Source organism: Salvelinus fontinalis, chromosome 3 (assembly GCF_029448725.1).
Source record: "Salvelinus fontinalis isolate EN_2023a chromosome 3, ASM2944872v1, whole genome shotgun sequence".
Lineage (NCBI taxonomy): Eukaryota > Metazoa > Chordata > Actinopteri > Salmoniformes > Salmonidae > Salvelinus > Salvelinus fontinalis.
Window position 1 is genome coordinate 19,929,469 of NC_074667.1, and position 25,790 is coordinate 19,955,258.

Sequence of the window (25,790 nt, forward strand, 5' to 3'; positions counted from 1 at the left end):
CCTAGCAGTACACAGTGATTCAAATAATCAAAGCATGATGATGTTTTAAATCAGCTGTGTAGTGCTAGGGGAAAAAACAAAACGGGCACCCAGGGTGGGCCCCAGGACCGAGTTTGGGAAACCCTCAGAGTACTGAATGAGAGAGATTGAGGACTTTGAAGACATTGCATTTCTTTGTGGACTATTTTTATGCAGGTCACACATACCACAGAGTAGTAGTTCCATATCGGCCAAGTCGATACACCATTTCCATATCTGCAGTTAGAGGAATTTTGTAAAAAATAATTATCAATAAATGCAAATACAGGCCATTAATACATCTTACAATGGCAATATGTTAAGCATTGGCTCGAGCAACAGCTGAATTACTATGCCTTTCCCCCTGCGCTATGTGTAAATCCAAAACAACTGACAAAATTTGTTGAACTGGCTTGTTGAGCAAAATACAGTATGTCCCTTTGCTTATAACCCTGTCCGCGTCTCTAAAATATGGTAAAGTACTAAATGAAATAATACCCGATGTAAATTATACCCTCGTTAAACATAATTTTGGGAAATTCTGTGATTGTGTTAAACATGGTTGCGTTATTTTCACATTGTAGTGCGTGGTATGGCATGGAAACATAGAATAGTTATGCTGTTTTTAATCCCTCCAATCATTATTTTTATATGTACACCAGTATGACATTAGAACGCATCACTGGGCAGCACAATGAATGTACATTTTTAAATGGCAAAACAGAAGGTCTCAGATGCATCCCACATGGCACTATATTCCCTTTGCACTATATAGGGAATACGGTGCCATTAGGGATGCAGCCAAAGCGACTCACCTCGGCCTCAGTCATCTAGCCGAGAGAATAAATGTATAAAAAATAAGATAAATGTTTATTATACAATTCCTCATTATATGACATTGTCTCTGTCCTTGTAAACTATGATCCTCACGCACTACTATGCCATCTCCGCATATATTCTTATCTATAGCCTGAATGCTTGTACAATGGTTTTAGGCATACGTTTCTTACTAGAACTCTTCACTTGCCTTTGCCCCATTTGTATATACTTAGGATTTTGGTTTTTATAGAAAAGTAATTAGGCATGGGGCTGGAGGTTAAGGCAAGGTTCTGTTTATGCTGTTGCAAATGTATGATGGTTGTCTTGCTCTTTGAACATAATACTTACTGCAGCAAGTCTGGCATCGTGCCCAAGAACCTGAAGACAAACTCTAGCCATTCATTCTTCGTAATTTGAGCGTCGAGCGACAGTCACATACCCTGATCCTAGTATGTTTCTGTCACCAGCAAAACAAAGTGTAGATATTGTACCGAAAATTGGTATGAAGTATGTTATTTTTCTCCACTACAGTTGTATTGAACTCTGATAGCAAAAATAATAATTGTGCTGTCTGTTTATCCATGATTTTTTTATTTTAGTTAATTTAACATGATTTAAGAAATCTGTTTTATGTATTATAGTTTATTGCATATAAATTGTTTTAAACTAAACCAAAGTTTTATTAAAATAAATATCTATATTGTATGTAAAAGTAGTGTGTATGATTGCATTAGTAATGCTTAAGGTGTAACCAGCAAAATTACTACTTGAGTTTTATTTTTATAATTCTCTTTTTTTGTTCTGGTAAGAGCATATTTTATGTTTGGAATTTTTTGCATTACATTTCTGACACCTTAAATCATAAGATATATTTGTATTCTTTAATCAGTTCATAGACTTTTTACATAAAGGATGTATGAATACATTAATGTATCCCTATCGGTTTACCCTTATGGTCATTTATTGTCTGTAGAGCATCTAATACCATAAAATGTCTCAATGTGATTCCTATGGGCAAGAATCAGGAGAATGTAAATGCTGAATTCATTCATTTTCCTAGTTCCCTCTGAGTAAATTATCAATGTTGTTACATGATCTGTCCATTGGAACTAGTATAGAAATGCGCCGAATCACATTTGCTCCCAGTAAAATGTGTCAAACCATGTATGTTATTTGGATCTCTAATAAACTAGAACACCGTAGTAAGTTTTCAAGCTCTCTTCAAGATGCTTACTTATCTTCTGACACCACATGTTTTGGGCTTTGAACCATAATTTGAACAGCTCTCACAGACTTTAAAATATTAGATACATTTTTCCATAGTTTTTCCATTCCTCTTACAGTGCATTTGTTAAGTATTCAGACCCCTTTACTTTTTCCACATTTTGTTTGTTACAGCCTTATTCTAAAACTGATTAAATTAATGGTTTTCCTTCCGAGTGGTACAGCGGTCTAAGGCACTGCTTCTCAGTGCTAGAGGCGTCACTACAGACCCTGGTTCGATTCCTGGCTCTATCACAACCAGCCGTGATTGGGAGTCCCATATGGTGGCGCACAATTGGTCCAGCGTCGTTAGGGTTTGGCAGGCCGTCATTGTAAATAAGAATTTGTTCTTAACTGACTTGCCTAGTTAAATAAAATCGTTCTACATGTAACAGTAATACTTTAGTCCGTCCCCTCGCGCGAACCAGGAACCCTCTGCACACATCAACAAGTCACCCACGAAGCATCGTTACCCATCGCTCCACAAAAGCCGCGGCCCTTGCAGAGCAAGGGGAACCACTACTTCAAGGTCTCAAAGCGAGTGACGTCAGCGGTTGTGCGCGCTAATAGCATTTCAATCGGTAACTAGCTAGCCATTTCACATCGGTTACACTCACCCCCCTTTCGACCTCCTTTTCCGCAGCAACCAGTGATCCGGGTCAACAGCATCAATGTAACAGTATAACTTTACGTCCGTCCCCTCGTCCCGACCCAGGGACCCTCTGCACACATCAACAACTGACACCTACGAAGCGTCGTTACCCATCGCTCCACAAAAGCGGCGGCCCTTGCAGAGCAAGGGGAACCACTACTTCAAGGTCTCAAAGCGAGTGACGTCACCGATTGAAATGCCATTAGCGCGCACCACCGCTAACTAGCTAGCCATTTCACATCGGTTACATACACACAATATTCCATAATGACAATGTGAAAACAGGTTTTTTGACATTTTTGCAAACATATATAAAACAAGTTTTTATAGAAAATACTTATGAAAATATGTTAAGATGCTTAAAATTGAGCTCAGGTGCATCCTGGTTCCATTGATCATCTTTGAGATTTTTCTACAACTTGATTGGAGTCCACCTGTGGTAAATTCAATTGATTGGACATGATTTGGAAAGGCACACACCTGCCTATATAAGGTCCCATAGTTGACAGTGCATGTCAGAGAAAAAAAAAAACAAGCCATGAGGTCGAAAGAATTGTCCGTAGAGCGCCGAGACAGGATTGTGTTGAGGAACAGATCTGTGGAAGGGTACCAAAAACTCTGCAGCATTGAAGGTCCCCAAGAACACTGGCCTCCATCATTCTTAAATGGAAGAAGTTTGGAACCACCAAAGCTCTTCCTAGAGCTGCCTGCCCGGCCAAACTGAGCAATCGGGGGGGAGAAGGGCCTTGGTCAGGGAGGTGACCAAGAACCCGATGGTCACTCTGACAGGGCTCCAGAGTTCCTCTGTGGAGATTGGTGGAGGTCTTCCAGAAGGACTCCACCAATCAGGCCTTTATGGTAGAGTGGCCAGATGGAAGCCACTCCTCAGCAAAAGAAACAAGTTGGCCAAAAGGCACTTAAAGACTGACCATAAGAAACTAGATTTGGTCTAAGGCACTGCATCTCAAAGTAGGAGGCGTCACTACAGTCCCTGGTTTGATTCCAGGCTGAACCACATCCGGCCGTGATTGGGAGTCCCATAGGGCGGTGCACAATTGACCCAGCGTTGTCCGGGTTTGGCCGGGGTGGGCTGTCATTGTAAATAAGAATGTGTTCTTAACTGACTTGCCTAGTTAAATTAATAAAAATGTATAATTTGCTAAAATTTCTAAAAACCTGTTTTTGCATTGTGTGGGAGGGGACGATGACGGCGTAACCTGGACAAAACTTAATGCTGTCTGTTTGTAACATTGTAGTTTCAGGAACAGAAAACTGTTTTAAGATCAAACGATTCATCGATGAGAAAATGTGCATAATATCGGCCAAATCCATCTCGCGCGATCTTCTCCCACTGCCGGCCATCGGGCTTCCTCTCATCACCATATTTGGTGGTGAGTGGAAACGCCAAAGGGATGCTTCATATTTATATATCCGGGGAAACATCTGGCTCATTCTTTGATATTACTTTGGGGAAATAAAAACGTATACTGTCATGCTAGTAATTACAACCGTAATGTTACAACCCAGTATGCTGATAGCAGTGCGGAATAGTCAGTATATTCCAAAATGTTTGGTGATAGTCAAATTGCTGCTGAAAGCCCCTACAAAGATGGCGGCTGCATTGGTTCATAAGCTTTCGTCACACGGACACGCTTTTACGCGTGCGCTGAATACATTTTGGTACCTCCCGTACAATAGATGGCAGTCATATGTTCGTTTTGGTTTTTAGAAACATCGTCTGTCAAAGAACAATTGTGTGGTTAGAAAATGAGACTGTTGCTTTTGATTGCTGGAATATTCTGTAAAGTTACTCAAGTAATTTGACAGCACGCATTTAGAAAACCATCAAGTCTTATTTTGTACAAATATATTTAAGATCTATTCGCAATTTGACAATTGCCCACTTCTGCAAAAGCGTCGAGACGGAACAGTTTTCCTGGTCGCGAGCTACCGCGAGGATCTATTCAATCATCACACCCAAGACTGTTGTCTTCAAATTAATACTTGCTAAATGGGTGCTCATCGAAGTGAGGGACGGAGGGATTGGCTTCAACAAGATGCTGTTGAACAGCCGCCCATACAAACTATGGTGAGCGCTAAGCATCTACAAATACCATAACATACTTTCTTACGAACTGTGATTGCTACACAGTCATGTTACGATAAAGTGCACAACTGATAGTCCTTTTAAATAGTTTTGTATTTGTCAGTGAAAGTGGACAACTGATAGATGCTAATTTAAAGACAATCTCATCTGTCAATGATAGCTAGCTATCGCAGATTGATAGTTTGAGCTCATTCCTCAACCTTTGCGTGGAAGCGAGGCAATTATGTGTTTTGCGATTGTCATTTCAACAGTCTATAGGCCGGGCGTACGCTACACGTTTTTGCCGTCCCAAAGGAATTTTCATAATCTGTTGAGTTGATTTTTTTTTACCATTTCATTGGTCCTTTAAGTGAAATCTGTATTTACCCGGTGCACCGGGCTATGCTAAACTCAATCCACCAATATTGGCCTACATTTGCGTCTTACCATGACATAAACCAAAAATATGATTTCATATTAAGTCCATATTCTGCGTCTTCGTCTCTTTTTTAAATATTTGTTTTTTTACAAAAGTATACATCTGCACATAATGCGTTACACTGTTTCAGTGACGGCATATTTTTCCTTACGACAACCAACAAACTCAGGGCAGGAACAACGAGGCAATTAATAATCGTGTAACATTAGCACCCACGTCCTGTGGTTGAGAATGGACGGAATTAAAGATTTGGGAGAAGGAAATCAGAAAATGTGAGCACGTCAAAGTTAAGATTAAGTCGTGTAGTGTGTGCACAGCAGAAGTTTTGCAGTAGTGGTTGGCATTCAAATGTATTTATAAACTGGGCGTTCAAGCCCTGAAAGCTGTGGTATATTTAAGCAATAAGGCACAAGGGGGTGTGGCTGTTCTTAGGCACGACGTAACGCGTGCCTTATTGCTATTATAAACTGGTTACCAATGTAATTAGAGCAGTAAAAATATGTTTTGTCATACCCCGTGGTATACGGTCTGATATACCACGGCTGTCAGCCAATCAGCATTCAGGGTTCGAACCACCCAGTTTAAAATAGACCATATACCACGTGTATGACAAAACATTTTATTTTTTACTGCTCTAATTACGTTGTAAACAAAGGAGAGCCACACACTCTAGGAGCTCAGATGCAAAAATGTAATGTCCAACCTTTTGACAGCCAAGCTGTCTTCATCAGGGTATAATCACAAACACTGCGAGATGACTCGTTTATATAGTGTCAAAAGACACACAGATGTCTGTAATCATGGCCAAATGTGGCTTAATATCATTGGTTAATTCTCAAGTATTAAAATGGCATACAAAGAACACCATAGAAAAAACAAATGGATAGCATACGGTCATAGATTCATTTTAGACTACGCAAGCTTACAAACAATTACAATGGCAAAGTTACAATAATCACAAGAATGGCCATTCTTGGCCAGCACCTCGCCTAAACAGGTGTGCGTTTCTTTTTCTTCTAATTACGTTGTAACCAGTTTATAATAGCAATAAGGCACAACGTTTTTTTTTGTATATGGCGAATATACCATAGCTAAGAGCTGTTCTAATTAAGCAATAAGGCACCTCGGGGGTTTGTGGTGTGGTATATTATACCACAAACCCCCGAGGTGCCTTATTGCTTAAATAGGTCATAATTCAAAAAACACTGAATTCTAACTGAAGCCGGGCGGGCCAGTTGTCCTCTTTGACGCCTCACTCAATTAAAATGTCTCTATTTTGGTGTTTTATTGCTGACTCTGTGCATCTTTTGCCTCTTCTTCCAGAATCCATGGAACATCATGATAAAACACAGACAGGTCCATCGCAGGGGCAGACGCTCACAGATGACCGTGAGGTAAGTTGACTGACTATTAAAGGGATCGTTCACTCAAACACATCTGTGTATTTTGTTAATTAGTCCACATTTAATAGTAATACAATACCAAATATTGTACATGTCAGCAGCCAAGTTTAAGATATATAATTTTTAGTACAGAGCTAAAACTGTGATTTGTTTTGTGAGAATGACTTTCCAGACAGATTATCCAAAAGGTGTAATATAGCTAATCTATTCACTATCATTGTTCATCTAGTTACACGGATCCTGCTATATCCATGGACCTCCTCCGAACGGTTCTACAGCCCAGCTTCAATGAGGACATTATGGGAGTCTTCAGAAAATACATGAAGGTAAGTCTGCTGGAATTTATTTTCTTCCGAATTCCATGCATTTTAAATGGCGATTATCCCATTGCTATGTGAATATCTTCTCACAGTGCATACTCCCAGGACATGCATTTGTTTACTCATAACTTCAACTATCGTAATTCTTTCGAGGGATTTGATCAAATTTGAAATCCTTACTCAACACAGCTTACAAATTGAACATGCTTTTTATTAGACATTTTTCATAGTACCTTTTCATATGATTTAACGAGAGCACGTAATGGTTTTACACCCCAAACAAATCTGAAATGTAAACTAACAGTCACTACTCTGCCATTGATATGCTCATACTTTGGCATTTATTTGTCTCTGAAATGTGACTCCTTTCTTCTGTTGAGAGCAGTCTTCGTAGCTTGACTTTCTTTTACCGCAGTTCTTTGAGAAAGCAGCCAGCAATGTCAAGGAGAACGTTGGAGACGACGTGCAGACCGACCAGCTGATCCGAGAAGCCTGCAGAAACTGCCTGGAAAATGTAAGAAAGCAGCTAAATGTATTTAAGAAGTATCTCTGTGTAGATTGTGTGTTTAACACACGGAGACATCTATTGGTAATGTTCATTTCCTGTCCCTTGTCAGGCCAAACAGATCTTTTCAGATGGGGAGAAAGCGGTGGCAAGACCAGGGCCTGAGCTTCCATTCAAGGTAAAGGACGATTTTAAATGAGTGAAGAGAACGATGGCTTTTTTTTCCATCCATCTTTCCTTGATTTCTCACCTCAAAGTGCATTAGAGGAGAAGAAGGACTGAGGGGAGGGCCTTGAAACTTCTCCTCCAATATAGTTGAAAGGAGGCGAGGAGATAGGATGCGAGGTATTGCAGAAGGACTTATCTAGATGGAGCCCAAGTCTCATATAAATTAAGTTGTTTTAATGTGAACATGATACACTGATTCACGCTTCCAAAAGGTGATGTTGTTATTTGAAAGTGAGTATGCTGCCTAGAAGTATGAATGAGTGATTTACTCATTGCATTAGTCTTATTGCTCCTAAATCATAAATGGAGTTCTTGGAAGGATAGTAGCGAGAACGCTGTCACTTTCATCTCAGCAACGATGTCTATTTTCTTACAGCGGGTGAAACTAGATGATGAGTCCAGCCAAAGGGCCAGTCCTGTTCCAAAAAAGGTAAACTAGTCTGCCCTTCTTGTAGAAATAAACTTTTCGACTTCATCAAAAACAATAAAGATACCAAAAACCCAGAGTAACTGACAATTTTGATTTTTTTTTTTACAGCGGAAAGGGCGCCCAACCGCTCCTGTCGGTTCTTACGACAAACCTGTTACATATAGCAATGTGTGAGTATGTGCTCCTGTTCGACAAGACATGATTTCACCTTGCTGCCAGTGAAGTTGTTTTCTTTGTCAAAACCTATGCAAAATACAAGTAAAAGCACTGATTCATGAATGCTCATACTCAAATTCACATATAAGTGATGGTAATTTAGTTTTTTATTTAACCTTTATTTAACTAGGCAAGTCAGGTAAGACAAATTCTTATTTACAATGACGACCTAGGAACAGTGGGTTAACTGCCTTGTTCAAGGGCAGAACGACAGATTTTTACCTTGTCAGCTTGGGGATTCGATCTAGCAACCTTTCGGTTACCGACCCAATGCTCTAACTTCTATGCTACCTGTCGCCCTGGATCTCAGCAATGTAAATATAGCTTAAAATGAATATTCAAACATTTATGCTGTAAAATGCCATGATTCATATGCACGTTCACCCAGTGTATACCCCCCTCTGTAGGCCCAAGCCCAAGACATTGGAGTCTGTAAAGCGTGAGGGACCAAAGGTGAGTTTATTGCATTTATTAATTACGTGATAATGGCTAAATGCAATAGTCATCAATCGATTACCGTGAAACTATAACTAACTATTTTCTCTCATGCGTTCTAATATTTCAAAAGCACAGTCCTTTTTGGATGAAATTAAGATGAAAGTATGTAATTTGTTTGAATTATGTCCCATGGATTTGAGTGATTCATTTTCTCTATACATTTTATATTCTACAGTGGGAACCTTCCAGACTGAATGAAGGAAGCACATTTGTTCTTGGGTCCAGGGCAAACAAGTAAGTGAAAATTAAGGGGAGTGTATTAACAACGTTCAATTGACTCACACAAAAAAAATAGAAAGATGATGACATTGAGTTACATGAAGTGTGGTCCAATGTCCAACTGTATATTTGTCTGCATTGCTTCTAATGCATATCTAAATCCCTGCTTATCTGTAGGGCTTTAGGAATGGGTGGCACCAGAGGAAGGATTTACATCAAACATGCTGAACTCTTCAAGGTAAATCTCTCTCTCTCTCGTGATGTACATTTGGTTGTATATCAAACGTACAGATCTGGTTCCAAATCTAACCTACTGCATGATCCCAAATGTATTTTGGGACAAAATAAGAGCAATGAAAGAAGCATCAACTGAAATATTTATTTTCCAGACGGTTTTATTATAATACATTCAGAGAACATGGCATATTTAAAAATGTTATGCTAAATATGTTCTCTTGTCTAGAATCAAAATCTATGTGTACTGGCAGGCATTTCCATGCCAGGATCCTCCCTTTTTTTTCTCTCTTCTTCTTTTGAATGTGCTTAGGGTTCCCATTATAGATCTCCTATGGCATATAACTCAGAAACCACCCTTTGGATATCTGGACAGTGGTCATAATCAAATGAAAAAAGGCCTTCCAGCAAGCCACGGTCTACTATCTCTCTTGCTTGATGTGTTATGTAGTTGGACCATGATTTGGTATTGGTCAGAGGAAAGGTGTTCGCTTCTTCATAAGCACACTACATTGCACTTCATAGCACTTCATAAGCACACTACATTGCACTTCATAGCACTTCATAAGCACACTACCATGCAACAGCGGCGGTCCGTTACATGGTCGTCTCCCCCGGGATCCATAGGGTGGCTGTGCATTGAACAGAATCTTTACTGACCTCGACAGTTACGTTATCCTCCTTGCTGCTTTCATTGGTCAATGCTTCAGAAAAGGATATAGTGTTATTATCCACTATATTTATTCCTCATGTCACTATTTTTATTTGATCAATGAAATATATTTATAAAGCCCTTTTTACATCAGCAGATGTCACAAAGCGTTTATACAGAAACCCAGCCTAAAACCTCAAAGAGCAAGCAATGCACATGTAGAAGCATGGTGGCTAGGAAAAACTCACTAGAAAGGCAGGAACCTAGGAAGAAACCTAGAGGAACCAGGCTATGAGGGGTGGCCAGTCCTCTTCTGGCTGTGCCGGGTGGAGATTATAACAGTACATGGCCAAGATGTTCTTAGATGACCAGCAGGGTCCAATAATAATCACAATGGCTATAGAGGGGGTGGCAGGTAGCCTAGTGGTTAGAGTGTTGGACTAGTAACCGAAAGGTTGCACGATCGAATCCCTGAGCTGACAAGGTAAAAATCTGTCGTTCTGCCCCTGAACAAGGCAGTTAACCCACTGTTCCTAGGCCTATATTGAAAATAAAAATGTGTTCTTAACTTGCCTAGTTAAATAAAGGTAAAATTAAAAAAAACAGGTCAGCACCTCAGGAGTAAATGTCAGTTGTCTTTTCATAGCTGAACATTCAGAGGTCAAGACTGCAGGTGCGGGGGTAGAGGGAGAGGCTGGGTCGAAACAGCAGGTCTTGGATAAGGTAGCATGTCCAGTGAACAGGTCAGGGTTCCATAGCCACAGGCAGAACAGCAGAAACTGGATCAGCAGCACGAGCAGGGGGGACGGGGACAGCTAGGAGTCATTTGGCCAGATAGTCCTGAGGCATGGTCCTGGGGCTCAGTTCTTTCGAGAGGGGAGAAAGTAAGGGAGATGTGGGAGAATTTGGGGGAGCATACTTAAGATCACATAGGACACCAGATAAGACAGGAGAATTACACCAGGTAGGACAGACTGACCATAGCCCCCGGCACATAGACTAAACTCAGCAATAAAAGAAATATCCTCTCACTGTCAACTGTGTTTTATTTTCAGCAAACTTAACATGTGTAAATATTTGTATGAACATAAGATTCAACAACAGACATGAACTGAACAAGTTCCACACACGTGACTAACAGCAATGGAATAATGTGTCCCTGAACAAAGGGGGAGATCAAAAGTAACAGTCAGTATCTGGTGTGGCCACTAGCTGCATTAAGTACGCCAGTGCATCTCCTCCTCATGGACTGTGCCAGATATGCCAGTTCTTGCTGTGAGATGTGACCCCACTCTTCCACCAAGGCACCTGCAAGTTCCCAGACATTTCTGGGGGGAATGGCCCTAACCCTCAACCTCTGAACCAACAGGTCCCAGACGTGCTCAATGCGATTGAGATCCGGGCTCTTTGCTAGCCAAGGCAGAACACTGACATTCCTGTCTTGCAGGAAATCACGCACAGAACAAGCAGTATGGCTGGTGGCATTGTCATGCTGGAGGGTCATGTCAGGATTGAAACGTCCCTTTTTCACTGTTGCTCCAAGCAGAGGAAACTGCAGTTCTGAAATATATCAAAAAGCTTGAAGACTTCTACCCGAAGCCCATACATGCCGCAGCGTACATGTTGGACCCCAAGTATGCTGGCAAGATCATCCTGTCTAGTGCAGAGATCAACAAGGCCTATGGTGTCATCACTACCGTGTCTCGCCACCTTGGCCTGGATGAGGGCAAGGTTCTTGGCAGTCTGGCAAAGTACACTTCCAAGCAAGGGCTTTGGGAAGGAGATGCAATATGGCAGTCGTGCCAACATATCTCATCAGCCACCTGGTGGAAGGGACTTTGTGGATCTGGGCCTCTTTCCCCTGTTGCCTCCATCCTCCTCCAAATCCCACCAACATCAGCCGCCTCGGAGCGCATCTGGTCCTTGTTTGGGAACACACACATCAAAGAACGCAACAGGCTGACCAATACAAGGTTTGAAAAATCCAGGCAAATTTGAGGATTTTTGAGCCTGACAACGAGCCATCATCAACAAGGTTGGAAAGTGAAGATGAGGCCTCAGTCTGATGTTCAAGAGGTGGACATTGAGGAGGTCCAGGGAGAAGACGTGGAAGCCTGAGAGGATGACATAATTTTACAGATGTATGTTGAAAACGTTTTTGGGAGATGTGATGGATCATTGGTAATCATTCAATATTCCTGTGTTGTTGTTCAGTGAAATCATCCAATGTGAAAAGTCAACTCATTTAATTAATGTTCAATTTGTAACTAAATTGTATTGGAAGGATTTAATCATTTGCAATTGTCTACTTATAAGGTAAAATGTTTGTTTGTCTCCATATGATATGGTAAATATATCCAATGCAAAAAACATATACATTTTATATGGTATTAATTTTCAAATATTCCCATGGAAATGTTCAACCTCTGAATATTCCCCAAAATGTGCAACCCTACTTGAGACAGGGGAGGTCAGGGGACACTGTGGCCCTGTTCAACGATACCCCCAGACAGGGCCAACCAGGCAGGATATAACCCCATCCACTTTGCCAAAGCACAGCCCCCACACCACCAGAGGGATATCAACAAACCACCAACTTACTACCCTGAGACAAGGCGGCGTATAGCCCACAAGGATCTCCCCCACCACACAAGCACGAGAGGTAGCAAAACCAGACAGCAAAATCACGTCAAGTCGAGTGACTCAGCCCCCGTAATGGGGTCAGAGAATGAGAGTGTAGAGAAGGGAGCCGGCCAGGCAGAGACGGCAAGGATGGTTAGTCACTACAGTGCCTTGCCGTTCACATTCGCACCCTTGGGTCAGATTACACTCAATCATAGGACCTACTGAAGAGATGAGTCTTTAGTAAAGATTGAGACCGCGTCTGAGTCTCACATGGATCGGCAGCCCGTTCCATAAAAAATTAGCTCTGTAGGCGAAAGCCCTGCCTCCAGCTGTTTGCTTATACATTTTGCTGTTTGCTTATATAGCCATGTAATCTCCATAGACAAACATTGGCAGTAGACTGGCCTTACTGAAGAGCTCAGTGACTTTCAACGTGGCACCGTCATAGGATGCCACCTTTCCAACAAGCCAGCTGGTCAAATTTCTTCCCTGCTAGAGCTGGCCCGGTCTACTGTAATTGCTGTTTTTGTGAAGTGGAAACATCTTGGCGCAATAACGGCTCAGCCGCGAAGTGGTAGGCCTCACAGAACGGGACTGCAGAGTGCTGAAGTGTGTAAAAATCGTTTGTCCTTGGTTGCAACACTCACTACCGAGTTCCAAACAGCCTCTGGAAGCAAAGTCAGCACAATAATTGTTTGTCAGAGCTTCATGAGATGGGTTTCCATGGCCGAGCAGCCGCACAAGCCTAAGTGTAAAGTGTTAAGCTTGCCGCAATTGGACTCTGGAGCAGTGGAAACACGTTCTCTGTAATGATGAATCACGCTTCACCGTCTGGCAGTCCGACGGATGAATCTGGGTTTGATGGATACCAGGAGAGCTCTACCTGACCGAATGGGTATGTCAACTGTAAAGTTTGGTGGAGGAGGAATTATGGTCTGGGATGATTTTCCATGGTTCGAGGTTGGCCCCTTAGTTCCAGTGAAGGGAAATCTTAACAGCATACAATTACATTCTAGACGATTCTGTGCTTCCAACTTTGTGGCAATCGTTTGAAGGTCCTTTACTGTTTCAGCATGATAATGCCCCTGTGCACAAAGCGAGGTCCATACAGAGTTTTGAGGGGGAAATCAGTGTGGAAGAACTTGACTGGCCTGCACAGAGCCCAGACCTCAACCCCATCAAACAACTTTGGAATAAATTGGAACGACGAGCAGAATTTCTATGATCTATGTCATCATAGAAAGTAATCAACATTCTAATCATGCCTCAACATTCTATTACTATGGTTTCAACCTCGCTCTAGTCCTTTATGCCTATCTTTATTACTAACAAAAATGTCCACCTATTAGAACCTCCTATAAAAATGACCCTGGGCCTCAAGGTTTTGTGACGCTGACATGAATTGACCAAGTGGGTGACCTCTTGATTCATGTGTACATTGGGAGCTAAAAAACTGAATTGCAGTAGCACATACAATAAAATCTAAAAGTCAAACATATGGAACAGGGATGGCCATGTGCGAGGACGGTTGCAACACTGCTCTATTATGCTAACCAACTTGTGAGTGAGACAACCAGTATCCCCTACCATAAACCATCACAAAGCTTACATAAAGTAATAATACTGTGTGTCTGTGTTTTTTTTCAGTATGCGGCTGATGCTCAGGACAAACACTGGTTGGCAGAGAGACAGCATATGAGAGCCACAGGTGGAAAGATGGTAAGAGCTCTGTACCAAACTCTAACCTCGTTGCAGATCTCGTTGTGCTTTAGCCAGACTCCTCTGTCATGTTCATTGTCATGCAAAGTTGGCTCTGTCATGTTCATTGTCATGCAAAGTTGGCTCTGTCATGTTCATTGTCATGCAAAGTTGGCTCTGTCATGTTCATTGTCATGCAAAGTTGGCTCTGTCATGTTCATTGTCATGCAAAGTTGGCTGAAGGACAAACATTTCACATCCAAATGTGAGTTATACACTGAGTGTACAAACCATTAGGAAGCTGCTCTTTCTATGACACACTGACCAGGTCAATCCAGGTGAAAGCTATTATCCCTCGTTGATGTCACCAGTTAAATCTACTACAATCGGTGTAGATGAAGGGGAGGAGACAGGTTAGAAGAATTTTTAAGCTTTGAGACATCGATTGTGTATGTGTGTCATTGAGGGTGAATGGGCAAGACCAGTGGTTCCCAAACTAGAGGTCGCGACCCTTTTGAAAATTATTCAACTCTAAAAGATCCATTTCAACCAGGGTGCCCATAGATCATAGGAAAAGGCCGCAGTTGACCATTGCACTTGAATCATTCCTACGGTGAATGTCTAGGCCCCCTACGCTATGAAACCACACACTATTGCAGAGACTTTGATATTACCGGCCACAATTGATATGGTGAAAACATGATATAGGGAGGCACAGAAACTCACATTAATTCCTTTGTCAGATAACACTGTTAATCATAGAATTTATGCTATTGCTAGCAATCAAGAGGAAACTGAATGAATGACTCTTAACTCCCCAGCTTAAGCTCTCCAAATGCACTTTAGCTGTGAGGGCTGAGATACCCATGCATTGACTTTTGTTCGCTATACATGTTGGGGAATTCTTTAGACAAAGTCATATTATTCTTTTTCGTGATTCCCGAGCATGAAATGGCACAGGGGATGTTCAGTGTGCTGCGTGGCTATATTGACAAAAAAACAGATTCTGTGGGCTTTTGCACAAATGGGTCTTCTATGGCAGATTGGCAGGCAGTCCTCTGCACTCTAGTTATGAATGTGTCTCCCTCTGCCATATGGACGTGTTGTATAATACACAGAGAGCAACTGATGGCAAAAGAGCTGAGCACAGAACTCTGCGATATGCTGCAGCAGGTAACTTCGATTGTAAACTACATCAAACCACATACACTGCGTGAACGCCTGTTCACAACACTACATGGAGATATGGGATCAGAGCATGACAATGTTCTCAATGTTCTGTTTCACTCCGAGGCTTGGTGGTTATCGAGGGGGAGTGTTGGAAAGAGGTTTCACATTGAGAGAGGAACTGTTATCATTCACAATGGATGTGTCGTGGAAATTCTTACACGGGGACACTCAAAGTCAAACTTAAATGAATCATCCTTTATTTGTCAGCGTGTTGGAGAGGTTCTAACCAACTCAATGTACCATAGTACATATGTCTATCAGGAGCTCTGCCTGGGCAGTCCCAGCAGTTGTCTTATATACAGAAAAGTTACATTTGTATGATTTAGCATAATTCATGAATCATTACCATTTTGTTTCATTCATGTGACAGACTAATACCTCACGATGGTTCTTCTCTCTAAGCTGAGACATTGAAACTGAGATGTATTTTGTTCTTTCTCAAAACAAGGCCTCAGCTACTGATAGTGAGGATTTGTACAGTCAGCCACTTGCATGAACACAGAAATTGGTTTATAGAACAGCACATGAATAGAACACAGAAATGTGTTATAAGAAAAGCACAATCAAAAGTTTATTACAGATGTTAAAACAACAAAGCAGACTTGGTTGACTTTCTGTATAATGAAAAGAATGTCTCCTTGACTATGTAAGACATACAGGTATTTGGGGAACTGAATGAACTGAATGCAAGCAATCTACATATGTGACCAAATCAGTGGATTCAAAGGAAATAATTCTTATTGGAGAGAGTCTTTCAAAAGCGAACTATGCCACCTTCCCTCGGCTGTGCATGTTTCTAACAGAAAACAGCATCAGTAAGTGTCCCACTCGAGTGATGACTGCTCACCTCCAATGCTTGGAAGAGCAATTTGGGATTTGGGACCTACTTCCCAATCCATTTGACTGATTCTGGATCCGTTGACATGCCGGTAAGTGACATCGAACAGCTGATCGAGCTGTCATGTGACCGAATGCTTCAGACAACGCATTCATAGGTCAATACAGAGGAGTTTTTGTTCCTGACTCAAAGGGAATACCCTGCTGTCTCCCTCTGAACATTAATGCCGCATTCAAAACAACTGGGAACTCGAAATCTCTGACTTCATTGCGTTGAAGACAACTGGGAACTCTTGGGGGGGGTCAAGCTTAGACTGGGGAAAAATTGTTTTGAACGGCCATTCAACTCGGAATTCCAACTTCGGTACTAGGGCCTCTTTCTAGAGCTCCGACTTTCCCACCTGAACGTCACTGATGTCATAATTTGACCCCGTATTTTCGCAAGTTCCCAGTTGTTTTGAAAGCACCATAAAACTCATGGTACCTTTCGCCAGCTCATATCTGTATGAAGCTGGATTCAGTGCTCTCGTCTGCATTAACCAGATATCGACCCAGGTTGGATGTGACAGCAGAAATGAGGTGTGTACTGTCAACCACGCCCACTGACATTGAGTAGCTCCGACGCGAAATGCATCAAGCACACTTATCTCATTAGTGGTGGTGAGATACATTGTCAGATTAATTTGCAATTGACTGTTATAGCCCACATTAAATGTATGTGATTGTGAGTTAAGACAATCAGAAATACAGTTAGAATGTTTTTCAATTGACTGCCATAGCCCCAAATAAAGTAAACATTGGCTGTTAATTACATAATTACACTGCTCAAAAAAATAAAGGGAACACTTAGGCAACACAATGTAACTCCAAGTCAATCACACTTCTGTGAAATCAAACTGTCCACTTAGGAAGCAACACTGATTGACAATAAATTTCACATGCTGTTGTGCAAATGGAATAGACAAAAGGTGGAAATTATAGGCAATTAGCAAGACACCCCCCCAAAACAGGAGTGATTCTGCAGGTGGTGACCACAGACCACTTCTCAGTTCCTATGCTTCCTGGCTGATGTTTTGGTCACTTTTGAATGCTGGTGCCGGTGCTCTCACTCTAGTGGTAGCATGAGACGGAGTCTACAACCCACACAAGTGGCTCAGGTAGTGCAGTTCATCCAGGATGGCACATCAATGCGAACTGTGGCAAAAAGGTTTGCTGTGTCTGTCAGCGTAGTGTCCAGAGCATGCAGGCGCTACCAGGAGACAGGCCAGTACATCAGGAGACGTGGAGGAGGCCGTAGGAGGGCAACAACCCAGCAGCAGGACCGCTACCTCCGCCTTTGTGCAAGGAGGTGCACTGCCAGCGCCCTGCAAAATGACCTCCAGCAGGCCACAAATGTGCATGTGTCTGCTCAAACGGTCAGAAACAGACTCCGTGAGGGTGGTATGAGGGCCCGACGTCCACAGGTGGGGGTTGTGCTTACAGCCCAACACCGTGCAGGACGTTTGGCATTTGCCAGAGAACACCAAGATTGGCAAATTCGCCACTGGCGCCCTGTGCTCTTCACAGATGAAAGCAGGTTCACACTGAGCACATGAGCACATGTGACAGAGTCTGGAGACGCCGTGGAGAACGTTCTGCTGTCTGCAACATCCTCCAGCATGACCGGTTTGGCGATGGGTCAGTCATGGTGTGGGGTGGCATTTCTATGTGGGGCCGCACAGCCCTCCATGTGCTCGCCAGAGGTAGCCTGACTGCCATTAGGTACCGAGATGAGATCCTCAGACCCCTTGTGAGACCATATGCTGACACATGCACATTTGTGGCCTGCTGGAGGTCATTTTGCAGGGCTCTGGCAGTGCACCTCCTTGCACAAAGGCGGAGGTAGCGGTCCTGCTGCTGGGTTGTTGCCCTCCTACGGCCTCCTCCACGTCTCCTGATGTACTGGCCTGTCTCCTGGTAGCGCCTGCATGCTCTGGACACTACGCTGACAGACACAGCAAACCTTTTTGCCACAGTTCGCATTGATGTGCCATCCTGGATGAACTGCACTACCTGAGCCACTTGTGTGGGTTGTAGACTCCGTCTCATGCTACCACTAGAGTGAGAGCACCGCCAGCATTCAAAAGTGACCAAAACATCAGCCAGGAAGCATAGGAACTGAGAAGTGGTCTGTGGTCACCACCTGCAGAATCACTCCTGTTTTGGGGGGTGTCTTGCTAATTGCCTATAATTTCCACCTTTTGTCTATTCCATTTGCACAACAGCATGTGAAATTTATTGTCAACCAGTGTTGCTTCCTAAGTGGACAGTTTGATTTCACAGAAGTGTGATTGACTTGGAGTTACATTGTGTTGTTTAAGTGTTCCCTTTATTTTTTTGAGCAGTGTATTTTCACATGGTTGGGGTCGCACTAATTTTCAGACATCAAAATGGGGTCATAGGGCCATAAGTTTGGGAACCCCTGGGCAAGAGAAAGATTGAACTGTCTTTGAAACAGGATATGGTAGTAGGTGCCAGGTGCACCGGTTTGAGTGTGTCAGGAACTGCAACGCTGTTGGTTTATAGTAATTTAGTATGTTAAGATGCTTTTCTGTGCTGGAATGATGTGGGCGTATACACAACAGAATGCTGTGGGCGTATACTGGTCATTTAAAAATATAAGTAGACTGCTGGTTGGCCCAATCATCCTCCTCTAGACCGCTGATTGGCCAGCTCATCCTCCTCAGAAGTATGACATCATTCTCTATGAGGAAATGGCAAGCATTTTTTTTAAACGGTCTGTGAGATACAAGTTTGAAGTGGGGTTATTGAAGTTTTTTTTCATTTATTATTATTTAATTCATGCATTGGCCGCATGAGTATAGCGTGAATCAACAACACTATTTGGGTATGCGTTAACAGAATATGAACATTTTAATGTGAGATTTTCACAGGACAGTTGCCTTAAGCTTCACTTTTCTGCTTTGTAAACACTAGCTTCTTCAAATATAATATTTTTGCTTATTGAAAAGATATTTGTTTAGATTTGTATTATTCTCTACAGTGTTGCTTATTTAGTCACATAAACTGAAATTAGGTGAACATGATCGTATATAGCAACCAGGTAATGGCGGAGCGATTTCTACATATTGTAAGTTTAAAAACAAGTTTGATTTGCTAAATGTATTAGCAAATGTAAGCTAATCTGAACATTTTATGATTTTATAGGCCTATCTCCTTATTGAAGAGGACGTCCAGGACCTTTCTCTGAGTGACGATTACAAGTAAGGAAAACCTTTTGTTGGTCCCCATCTTATCCAGTAAGTGTCAATCTGTCAATGAACTGAGTATCTTCGATGACTATTCACTTCTTAAACCAGGCACACCTCACCTGGTCGCCCCAGATGAGTTGGCCATAGCCTACAGCTCAAACAGGCTAAATCAAGCCCAATGGGTGTTACACTGGTGTCATGATGAGATTATGATTCTGTTGTTTATTTGATCTTTTTTCCAGAGATTGCCCCGACCTAAAAATGAACCCAATTGAATTAAAGCCTTTTACGGTTCCTGGGTGGATGATTGAAAAGATGCAGAAGGCCATGGAGGTCCAGAGTTCGGGGAAGGAATAAAGTTGTACTTTGTGTGCGGGGAAGGAATAAAATCCTGGTTTGCGTCCCTATGGCACCTTATTCCCCATATAGAGCCCTACTTTTGACCCGAGCAATATACTGTAGGCCATGGTCAAAAGTAGTGCACGACATAGGGAATAGGGTGCCATTTGGGATGCAAACCTAGAAAACCACAGAACAAAAAGAATTCCTGTCATATCAAATCACGAGAGACTGGACAAGTGTGCCAATGTATTTTCTGCCTGTGTGGCTTTGGATGCAGTGTCATTGTATACAACTACTGAACAGTGTTCTTTGATGAAAAAATGTGCCCCTTTTTTCTATTTGTATCCTTACTGTACTGTAACGTTAAAAGGGGCTCTATGGCAGGCTATGGCCCCTTGGTAATAGAACGGTTCTTGGGGGGGAGGGTGTATTCCCCCCACATAATGAATATACAAGGAGTTTCCATTGTTCTTGTACAGTGATTTTGTTTTCCCATTTACTAGACTGTATTCTCAATTTTATATTTTAAAATGTTTCTACAATGTCAGTTGCTTTTGTTTGTCATTTGCTGTAATTTTATTTTTTACTACAAACTTTCAAGAGCAGAATGTATTTAATTTTGTCTTTTCGGATTAGCTGACTATGATTTAAAAGGATATGGGTGCTTGATGATCACTTTGTTAGTCATTTCTATGCAAAATACATGTTTTAATGACTATAGCTATATTTTGTTTAGTGTTTTGGTCATGACATCGTACTTCATGGCATAGACCTTGAACTTAAACCATGTCCTTTTTTTCTATCAAAAACGTGAATCAACCATCACTTAATATACAGTTGAAGTTGGAAGTTTACATACACCTTAGCCAAATGCATTTAAACTCAATTTTTCACAATTCCTGACATTGAATCCTAGTAAAAATTCCCTGTTTTAGGTCAGTTAGGATCACCACTTTATTTTAAGAATGTGAAATGTCAGAATAATAGATAATTATTTATTTCAGCTTTTATTTCTTTCATCACATTCCCAGTGGGTCAGAAGTTTACATACACTCAATTAGTATTTGTTAGCATTGCCTTTAAATTGTTTAACTTGGGTCAAACGTTTCAGGTAGCCTTCCACAAGCTTCCCACAATAAGTTGGGTGAATTTTGGCGCATTCCTCCTCACAGAGCTGGTGTAACTGAGTCAGGTTTGTAGGCCTCCTTGCTCGCACACTCTTTTTCAGTTCTGCCCACAAATGTTCTATAGGGTTGAGGTCAGGGCTTTGAGATGGCCACTCCAATACCTTGACTTTATTGTCCTTGAGCCATTTTGCCACAACTTTGGAAGTATGCTTGGGGTCATTGTCCATTTGGAAGACCCAATTGCGACCAAGCTTTAACTTCCTGACTGATGTCTTGAGATGTTGCTTCAATAGATCAACATCATTTCCCCTCATGATGCTGCCACCCCTGTGCTTCATGGTTGGGATGGTGTTCTTCGGCTTGCAAGCCTCCCCGTTTTACCTCCAAACATAATGATGGTCATTATGGCCAAACGGTTCTATTTTTGTTTCATCAGACCAGAGGACATTTCTCCAAAAAGTTTTATCTTGTCCCCATGTGCAGTTGCAAACTGTAGTCAGGCTTTTTTATGTCGGTTTTGGAGCAGTGGCTTCTTCCTTGCTGAGCGGCCTTTCAGGTTATGTCGATATAGGACTCGTTTTACTGTGGATATAGATACCTTTGTGTCTGTTTCCTCCAGCATCTTCACAAGGTCCTTTGCTGGTGTGCTGGGATTGATTTGCACTTTTTGCACCAAAGTACATTCATCTCAAGGAGACAGAACGCATCTCCTTCCTGAGCGGTATGATGGCTGCGTGGTCCCATGATGTTTATACTTGCGTACTATAGTTTGTACAGATGAACGTGGTACCTTCAGGCGTTTGGGAATTGCTCCCAAGGATAAACCAGACTTTGGAGGTCTACAATTTTTTCCCTGAGGTCTTGGCTGATGATTTCCCCATGATGTTAAGCAAAGAGGCACTGAGTTTGAAGGTAGGCCTTGATATACATCCACAAGTACACCTCCAATAGGCTAATTGACATCATTTGAGTCAATCAGAAGCTTCTAAAGCCAATTTTCAAAGCTGTTTAAAGGCACAGTTAACTAAGTATATGTAAACTTCTGACCCACTGGAGTTGTGATAAAGTGAAATAATCTGTTAACAATTGTTGGAAAAATTACTTGTGCGATGCACAAAGTAGATGTCCTAACTGACTTGCCTTGCCTATAGTTTGTTAACAAGAAATTTGTGGAGTGGTTGAAACACTTAGGTTAGAGTCCTTTTAAACTAATTTATATTAACTTCCGACTTCAACTGTATTTAAATGTGTTATTTACGTTTTTTATTTTTAATACATTTGCAAATTAATTTTAAAACTTGTTTTTGCTTTGTCATGTGTAGATTGATAAAAAAAAATAAGAAGGCTGTTACCTAACAAAATGTGGAAAAAGTCAAGGGGTCTGAATAATTTCCAAATGCACTGTAGATCATAGTGGTCAGAATAAGGCCTGTCCTTATTGGCAAGGTAGTAGGCTGACCTGAACAAAGCACAGATGGCTTTTAGTTATGACGCATTCATACTATCACATCTTTTCATTTGTATAAACCTAGCTGTTTGTCCCCGACATTTGCAACATTGTTAAAATATTCAAATTCGATCTCCAGCTGTCCCATAGTAATGAACGTGTCGGGATGAGACCGACAGGCAGCTTTTCTCAGCCAGTCGAAAACATGAATCAGCATAATCTTTATGGATATATACAAAGGACTATCAATAGAAAACAGTTTAAACAAAACTAAGTGCAGCTAGTTTGCAGTCTTTCCAGCTCCCGTTTGAAGGGATTGTGTTAGCTGTGTTGTTGGCTAGCTCCTCTGAACAGGTGTCCTTTTCTATGTCAGGTGAAATTGCACATTATTAGCTCATTGTTATGGGTGTATCCAAATAAGTTACACTAGAAAACAGCTTAAACTAATGCAAATGCAGCTACTTTGTTGTTATTCTGGCTGCACTGTTTGATGTGACCGTAAGTTAGCCGTTGTTGGCTAGCTAGGAAGGAAGGGATAAGAACGTTGCCAGCCAGTATGGCAATAGAATATTTTGAATGAACGTCCAAATATACAGAACAAAAATACTTAATGACTGGGTTGCGTCTCTGGCAACCGAACCGATAGAACAAACGACCAGCTGGCTTCGGTAGCAACCCTAGATTTGTGTCAGACTATATCTTGTGGAAGGATGAAATAGTATGAATAAATTAATCAAAATAAGTTTTTTAATGAAAATATCTAAATCATTATTTGAATATGTTGGTAACCCGTTGTATATAAGTGATAATGCCCTCGAAGCCAGTGTTTGGAGGATATATTGGTTTACTAACAACACCCATGCCAATGTATCCTCCAAACACCGGCTTCTCGGCAGTGGCGTGCCGTGGGCCTGGTGCCTGGGCCTTCAGTGAGGTCCTACACAGTCCCACCCGAATTAATCCACCTCTTATTACCATCATTATGATGCCAAGACTCTAGACACTATACATTTAGACAGAAACGCAGTATAACCAGGCGTTGCGTCACCTTGAAATTGACATTTTTATTCAGAGAATTGCAGGGGAAGAGTACAATACAGTACAGTTCAACTAATAGGCAAGAACATAGTCGAGTGCAACAGAGTTATATTAATATTCTTCTATCCATTTCTGGTCCACAAACTTTGAGCTTTAAGTCCAAAAAAAAAAAGAATACAGTGTGTTCACTAAACAGCGCATTGTCGCACCCAAAGCAGTTTCACCGTGATGATAAAGACACATAACTATTCACTGAAAATAAAAGAAAACAAATAATTTGCAACATAGGCTATTTGCCATTTTATTTTGTTAATATATAGGCTATTTAATATTATCGAAATAAAATGCGAAACATACATACACATTTAATAAAAAATAAAATGCATTGTATGCCTACTCACCAAAGACTGATTATTTGAACACAAAATCCTTCCTCCTTTCTTTCCTCAAGAAGACTTCAATGACTCTGTTGTACAGTCTATTTGTGCGTTTTAGTTCCACCAATAAGTCATTTTCTATCGACATGGAGGCTAATGCTGAAAGCCGAGTCTGTCCAGTAGCATTTCTGGAATACGTTTTGATTCGCTTTACGGCGGAGAATGACCGCTTGACAGAAGCCGTGGACACAGGGATAGTCACTGTCACACATGCCAATGTGTAAAGTTGCCCCATGTCCTCATTCAGATTTTTCTGCTTAAGGAAATCAAGGAGATCAGAGGGACTTTTCCCTTCAAAATTAGTCATAGCATACATTACAGTCAGTTCTGTTTTTAGCTTGGATAGGTCGAACAGTGTTCCGTGACTCTCTGTTAAACTGGAGAAGGCTGTTTGCGGGATTTTTTTCCGGTAGGTCTGAAAGTGCTGGGGGTCCAGGAAGGAGAGAAACATTAGTTTTTCTTGGTCTTGAAACCTGTTTCGTATCTGGCAAAGAATGTTGTCCAGAATATTGCTGTGGAGTTGTTGGTAGTATGTGCGAGGGTCTCTTTGTGCTGGGCCTCTGCGTGCGCTGGGTGAACTTGAGATGCGCGCTGTGTCATCGTAGATTTGACTGAACCTGCGCCTCTTTCGCTCAATTGTGTCACAACTCGTTCACCCTTGTCAGGCAGAATTGTACATCCAAAGTTTGTTTCTGTAGAATTCCAAAAAGCACATCCGAATAATTAAAAATCCCATTGAATGTTTCAAGCAAAAAACAAAACTCAAAATCATCCAAAAGTGCATTAACCTGTTTGGGCTGCAGGGGCAGTATTGAGTAGCCGGATAAAAGGTGCCCATTTCAAACGGCCTCGTACTCAATTCTTGCTCGTACAATATTCATATTATTATTACTATTGGATAGAAAACACTCTCTAGTTTCTAAAACCATTTGAATTATATCTGTGAGTAAAACAGAACTCCTTTTGCAGCAAACTTCCTGACAGGAAGTGGAAAATCTGAAATCGATGCTCTCTTCTAGGGGCTGCCTATTAAAGTCCTTGATATTTTTATTCGTTTAGATGCACTTCATACGTCTTCCACTAGATGTCGACAAGGAGTGAGAGAAGAAATGGAGTGTGTAACTTGATCTGGGCTCGAATAAATGCTCTTTGTATGACGTGTCACCAGTTTCCTGTTTTCTGGAGAGCGCGTCAAGGGACCTGGATTTGCCTTCTGATAAGCTGTCGGTATGGACGACTAATATCTCCGGCTTTTGATTTTATTTGATACATGTGACAATATCATCGTAAAGTATTTTTTTTCAATATAGTTGAATCAGATTATTGAAATTTCTTCGGGAGTTTTGCCGTGTTCCGTTCTCTTCCGTTTGTTGACATGGAGAGATTTGCGCCACTTGGCAAGTGTGCTTGTTAAATCGAGAGGGAAAAAGGCCGTTCTAAATCCAAATAACGATTGTTCCCGACAAAGGACCCCTTGTACAACATTCTGATGAAAGATCAGCAAAAGTAGGACCCATTTTATGCTATTTCATATATCTGTCGAACATGTTGTGCTAGTCGTTTGCGCCCAGCTTTTGGGTACTCTCTCGCTATACCTAAGCTGGATGTCGTAATGAAGTTATTTTTAGAATTCTAACACGGCGATTGCATTAAGAACTAGTGTATCTATCATTTCCTATACAACATGTATTTTTTAGTTATGTTTATGAATAGTTATTTGGTCAGAATATGTGTGTCAGAAAAATATCCGGACATTGTGGGAAAAAGATGCTACGT

At 41.5% G+C, this 25,790-nt stretch overlaps 1 protein-coding gene across 8 annotated transcripts in view; it reads left to right on the forward strand.

Annotated features, from left to right (window-relative positions):
* LOC129840678 (deoxynucleotidyltransferase terminal-interacting protein 1-like) overlaps positions 1–23,860 on the forward strand; it is a 41,550-nt gene extending 17,690 nt beyond the window's left edge. For 7 of the 8 annotated variants that reach the window (XM_055908748.1, XM_055908737.1, XM_055908771.1 and 4 more), the window contains 12 exons: positions 6,601–6,671; positions 6,910–7,006; positions 7,416–7,514; positions 7,618–7,683; positions 8,110–8,163; positions 8,272–8,333; positions 8,787–8,832; positions 9,053–9,111; positions 9,274–9,334; positions 14,255–14,326; positions 19,580–19,635; positions 19,866–23,860. In XM_055908748.1, coding sequence (XP_055764723.1) covers positions 6,616–6,671; positions 6,910–7,006; positions 7,416–7,514; positions 7,618–7,683; positions 8,110–8,163; positions 8,272–8,333; positions 8,787–8,832; positions 9,053–9,111; positions 9,274–9,334; positions 14,255–14,326; positions 19,580–19,635; positions 19,866–19,980 — 843 coding nt within the window. In that variant the 5' untranslated portion in view covers positions 6,601–6,615 and the 3' untranslated portion in view covers positions 19,981–23,860. Of the gene's footprint in view, positions 1–4,446; positions 4,842–6,600; positions 6,672–6,909; positions 7,007–7,415; positions 7,515–7,617; positions 7,684–8,109; positions 8,164–8,271; positions 8,334–8,786; positions 8,833–9,052; positions 9,112–9,273; positions 9,335–14,254; positions 14,327–19,579; positions 19,636–19,865 lie in introns of those variants that run through there. The other variant, XM_055908727.1, reaches the window with a different exon arrangement.
* Positions 23,861–25,790: the final 1,930 nt, after the last annotated feature.